This window comes from Elephantulus edwardii, unplaced genomic scaffold (genome assembly GCF_000299155.1).
Source record: "Elephantulus edwardii isolate Elephantulus edwardi_28Jun2011 unplaced genomic scaffold, EleEdw1.0 scaffold00034, whole genome shotgun sequence".
NCBI classification, from domain to species: Eukaryota; Metazoa; Chordata; class Mammalia; order Macroscelidea; family Macroscelididae; genus Elephantulus; species Elephantulus edwardii.
This window is the reverse complement of record NW_006399784.1, coordinates 17,669,465-17,675,151: the sequence shown is the minus strand read 5'-3', so window position 1 is coordinate 17,675,151 and position 5,687 is coordinate 17,669,465. Positions and strand designations below refer to the sequence as shown.

Below are 5,687 nucleotides of genomic sequence, written 5' to 3'. Positions count from 1 at the left end.
GGGCCCGGGGCGAGGAAGCCCGGGCGCCAGCGAGCGAACGGCGAGCGCTGCGAGCACCCGAGAGGAGCGCGAGCACCAGCATGGCGGGGCTCCGACGCCCGCAGCCCGGCTGCTACTGCCGCACCGCCGCGGCCGTGAATCTCCTTTTGGGCGTCTTCCAGGTTCTTCTGCCCTGCTGTCGCCCGGGAGGGGCTCAGGGACAAGGTCAGCCTTGCGCCGTTTTGCTAGAGTTCCCTCTCCACCCCGCCCCCCCCCCACCCGTTCTTTCTTTTAGGGAACTGCTGAAATCTATAAGGCGAGGGGAGGAAAGGGATAGGGGCAACCGGAGGGAGGGAAGCTGTTGCAATTCTTGGGTGCTAACCTTTCCTTTCCGCATCACCTCCCTGCACCTCCTCGCCCCTACAGAGTACAGCATAGGGAACTCTCAGGGCTGGGGGAGAGCCGCGCAGACCGCTAGCCGCGCGCGCCCCGGAGTCTTTGTGCGCGGGCCCCGGGCGCCCCGGGCGCAGCCCCCGCTTTGTGTGGCGCGCTCTGGTTCCCTGCCGCGGCCCGAGCGCCGCGCTCTCCGGGCTTCCTGCAGCTTTGTTCTCCGAGCCTGGACTCCCTGGACGCCCGGGAGCCCGATCCATACACACCCGCCCCCGATGCTGCGGGTTTGCGAAGCCATGCGTGCCCCGGGGGGTGGCCACACGCTGTCTGCGGTAGGATCAGCCCAGACCCGAGCACCGGCGCTGCGCGGAGACACGCGCGTTCTCGCCTCAGTGTCAGTGGGGCCGCCGATTTACACCCAGCCTATTGTGTTTTGATCCTCCTCTCGCTCTTCGGGTGGCCTTAGTGTTGAGAAGAAAAATGAGACTTGTTTTGTTGAGGCGGGTGGAATGGGGGACGAGAGTGGGACAGGAAGCATTTCTTTCCTGTGCAATATGCAGTGTCTCTTGGTGTTCTTGCAGCGATTGAGCCCTTACCGAATGTGGTGGAGCTGTGGCAAGCAGAAGAAGGGGAACTCCTGCTACCCACTCAGGTGAGGACAACCAGATGACAAGGGCGGGTTTGGGTGTGCGAGGGAGGAGGGCTGGAGGCCACCGGCCCCCTGTGGGACCGACTCTCAGGCCACTTTGCAAGGCAAATAAACGGTCAGGCCGAGCCCAAACACCTGGCAACGGTGGCCTTCCTGGCCTCCTCCCGAGCCATGTGACAAGGCGTGAGTCACGCCGGCCCCAAGTTCAGGGGTGGGAGCCCAGGCCACCTCAGCAGGGCCGCGGCCAGCGGCTGCCGTGCAGAGAGGGGAAGGGCGGGTTACTTGGCGCGTGGTCCTGGATAGGCGAGGGATACTGTATACTGCTCTCTAATGAGCTGGTGCTGTGTGGATGGCTGCAGCGTGGAAGGTTGAGGACAACAGGAAGATTGATTTCATAAACGTTAGAGAGAGGTACTTGCTATTAGCGTTAAGTAACTTTGAGATGAAGATGTGACTTTAAAGAATTGTCGTGTTGGATCTCCTCTCCCTTCCCCCTTTAATTTGTGTTAGAATACACCCTCCAGAGAACTTGAATTTCAGGTTTTTTCTCTTTTTTTCCCCTTTCTATATGATGATATGATGATTGCATGTGGAAAAAGAATTAATATTTGATTGGGAATCAGTCATAAGCAAGATTTGCTGGTACAGCAGATGCATTGCTGCAAAAGCTTTCATGTTTAACTTTCATGGTACATTCTCATTAAATGCAAATATACACATTTGGATATAATATTGTTAAATGTCGTTCATCTGTGACCCAAAGTGTGCTTTTTTTTTGCACTAATAAGGAAATACTCAGCTTGTGGGCAGTGATTTTTAATGTTCATTACTTCTCACTTTGGTGCCTGGGTTTAATTCCATATTGTCTCCTGTGGCTGTTTAGAAAAGCTGGTTGTCTAGCTCTAACTTCACAGAGAGCCTGGGCAATTTTACATTTCAGTTTTCTCCCTCCACTATGAAGCATTGAGAATGGCTGGTTTTGAGATATTTGGAATATTCTCTTTAACCAGGGCTAATGAATAACAGCTTCAAGGCAGAGAGGTGATTTTAGAAGAAAATTTCCTGGGCCTTCCTTGAAGGCCAGCAGGCTGAATAAGAACAGTGCTTTGAGAATAGGCCCTATCAGGATGGGGAGCAAAAGTCTATCCCACTCTCAAGGGTTTCTTTCCTTGTGGATTTCCCACCACTGATTACATGTAGTATTGTGTGTTGACAGAGATTTAGAAAGAAATAAAGAAAAATACAAAAAAGAAAAAAATAATTTCTGACCCTTTTGAGGGATACACTCTTAATGTTTGGTGTGTTTGTGTAAAAAAGAAAGTTATGGTTTTTTATTTCAGGGTTGTTCAAGATTGATACTAGTGACATTTTGGGGCAGAGAGTTCTGTTTTGGAAGCAGTCCAGTGCTTTACAGGGTGCTTTGCAGAGTCGATGGTCTCTGTCCAGTGGACACCAGGGGCAGTCATCTCCTACCACCCCTTCAGTATGATGACCAAAACGGTTTCCAGAAGTTGTCAAATGTCCCTGGGGGGATAAACGGCCCCAGTTACAAACCACTGGCGCATGGCTTTACCTATTTGCATTTTCACTCAGTTGTGTTGGAAACCAACTCAGGCTAAAAGGAAAGTAAATTATAGACTCTCCTTATTGACAGCAGTTGATGATTTAGTCACTGTGCTTAGAGGTGGAAAATGTCAAAGCCTGTGATAGGATTTAAGGAGTTTATTTAGAGGCTCAAGGCTCGCTCTTATAAAAATTTTTATTTCTGGTTCTGTCTTGCTTATGTAACAGTTGGTTATGGTAAAAAATGTTAACATTTAGAAGATGGTCTTTCTGGAATACTTACTATAGAGACTTTATAGCTAAGTTGCTTTAATGAAAGCTATAGTGAAAGTGAAACTGGCATTTAAAATAATTTTCTAAGCACTTTATTATACTATATTGTACTTTTTAAAGACTAACCTGCATATATCTGGGTGGAGGTGAGAGAATATTTAACATAAGATGCAGGGCCTTCTCAGGAAAGTTGTCTTTAAGGAATTCTCTTCAGAATGTTTTGGAATTTCTTCAGAAATGTTCCTTCCTATGTGTTACATAGGGTCTCTTGAAAAGAATGCATTTAAGGATGTTGTTTAAATTTGAGAATTGTCTGTTTAATTACAGATGGACTGGAAATTTAAGGTTTACTAGTGATAGTTGAAATAAGAGCATTAGAAGATAGAACATTAAACAAACAGAAAAGAATATTAACCTGTTTGCCAACATGAATTACTCAGACAGTTATTTATTTTGGAAATGTTTTCTGTTGAATTGGATCTTTCGTTTTTATTTCTTAATGAGTCTTTTTAAGTTATCAAGGGGTGGTGCAAATAGTTGAATATCTTTGGCAGCTGACTGAGAGGTTGGAGGTTTGCTTGTACCAGAGATTCCACTGAAGAGAGGTCTGGTGAACTGCTTTGAAAAACTAGCCATGAAAAAAAAACAAACCTGTCAAGCACATGGCTGTGAGTTGGAGTCCATTTAAGGACAACCTTTTACATGGTATGAATGAAGAAAAGTATGAAATGCTATGTATACCGAGCTTTGGAAGCAAACCAATAATAATAAAAGGACAACCTTTTAAATAAAGGTGATCAAGAACTTGAATAATTACTTGAATTAAAAAAAGAAAACACACACAAAACCCCCAAAATGCAAAACAAAACAACCAGAAACAAACCAACCTACATCAAAACTAAAAAACCAATACCACAAAACCAAACCGAAACCCAAATCCTTTTGAGTCCTTTAGACCCATGGTGACCTTACAGGACAGATTAGAACTTCATAGGATTTTTGAGGGACCTCTGGTGGTCTAGTGGTGAGAAACTGCGCTGTAGTCCCAAAGGCACATCATTCGATGAGCTGCTCTGCGGGAGAAGGATGGGTGATCTTCTCCCATGTGGTTAAACTGCTGCTGAAAACCTGCTGGAGGGTCAGCTATGGGTCCGTTCCAACTCAGCGGTACACAGCAACACCTATGTAGGATTTCCAAGGCTGTAAATCTTTATAGAAGCAGACTACCCTGTTCTTGTCTGTAAGAGTGCTGACAGATTCTAACCATCGCTCTTTTGGTTAGCTTCCCAATGGCTAATCCACTATGTCACCATGGCTACTTAATGCATCAACAGTAAAACCAGATAAAACAGTTGCGTTGTTAGAAACCATCTCTCTCTCTAGCCAGGCTGAAAGGATTTGCTCCTCAGTGTCACTCTTTTTTTAGCTGTTAGTCCGCGTCCCTGTCTTTGGTGCCTTCATCGACAGAATGAAGGTAACAACAGTTACCAACCACACAGAGTTTTGTGATGATTCAGTTCCTTGCTGCTTTTTATTTTGGTGGCATCTCAGCTGAACTTTAGACTTGGTCATGGGAGAGCTTCTTACACGTCTCTTGCTTTTAAGGGACTGATCCAATGAAGATAATAAAATATAATGTGTTTTACAGTTCTAGAGATAAGGTGTGATATTTGTATCTTTTATACTACTTTAATTATGCTGTAAAATATTTTTGTGTGTAAACATAAACACTATATTTATGAATGATAAAAATGGAAAAAATTAAAGCTGGACAATGCCTCAGGGTGATAGGAGGAGAACTGATGTTTGAGCTGTGGTGCTGGGGAAGAGTAATACCATGAGAACGCCAGGAGAACAAAACAGATTGATTGAGAAATGGATTAGAGAGAGTGAAACCAGGTTGCTCCTTGGAGGCAAGGATTTTGAGGCTTCGTCTGACATATTTTGGGCATGTTGCAAGGAGTGACCAGTTTTTGGAGAGGAAGGGAGGGAGGATGGAGGGGCAGTGTAAGAGAGGAAGACCCTGGATAAGATGGACTGATTCAGTGACTGGAGTAATGGGGATAAGTGTGTCAGAGACAGTAAATTTGGCTCAGGTTAGAGCAGAGTTGAGGACTATTATACATAGGGTCATTATAAGTCACAAGCAACTCAGCGGCACATCACAACAACCACCACCCCCAAAGAGTTAGTTGCTGTTGATTTTGACTCATGGCAATTTATGTGTTTCAGAGTAGAACTCTGCTCCATAGTGTTTTCATTGAGTGATTTGTTTAAGTAAATTGCAAGTTCACTATCCCGGAGCACTTCTGAGTGGACCCAAACCCCAGTCTTTCACTTAGCAACCAAGCACACTAATCACTTCTACCACCCAGGCGCTGCCGCGGACAAAAAAAGACACGTTAGGCTTTACCCTTCGTTTACAGAATTTTTCCTGTTTGACTGCGAGACCCTGAATCCAAAGTGGCAGTGATTAGAAAGCAAGCAAGTTACTGTGTGTCTGTCATGTGCATACAAGATACTACTTCTGAGCACCTTCCTCTGTGACCTGCAAGATCAGAACTTTCTACGATTACCTGTTATCCAGAGTGCCATCCACTTGGCGTGCCTTGGCCTCCTGGATCTTCTGCCATTTGACCTTGGCTGGACAGGCCCAGAGCCTGTCTGATGGCTGAAGGAATGCTGTTACTCTCCTGGTGTGTTTCTCAGACCTGTCTTTCCTGACTCCTGATTTGCAGTGGCATAACCATCATCCACTATCACTCCATCTTTTTTTTTTAACTTTATTACTATTATACTAGTTTATTTACAAAATTTGAATATATTCTTTTCT

The 5,687-nt window shown here is 45.4% G+C and overlaps 1 protein-coding gene across 2 annotated transcripts in view; it reads left to right on the top strand.

The window, feature by feature from the left end:
* The first annotated feature begins 34 nt into the window (after positions 1 to 34).
* The window catches only part of KIAA0922 (KIAA0922 ortholog), a 221,679-nt gene continuing 216,026 nt past the window's right edge, over positions 35 to 5,687 (top strand). The window contains exons 1-2 of one of the 2 annotated variants that reach the window (XR_438858.1): positions 35 to 204; positions 951 to 1,021. Coding sequence is in view for 1 of the 2 variants with exons in the window: in XM_006884462.1 (XP_006884524.1) it covers positions 81 to 204; positions 951 to 1,021 (195 nt within the window). In the remaining variant the exon portion in view is untranslated. The remainder of the gene's footprint in view (positions 205 to 950; positions 1,022 to 5,687) is intronic. The other variant, XM_006884462.1, reaches the window with a different exon arrangement.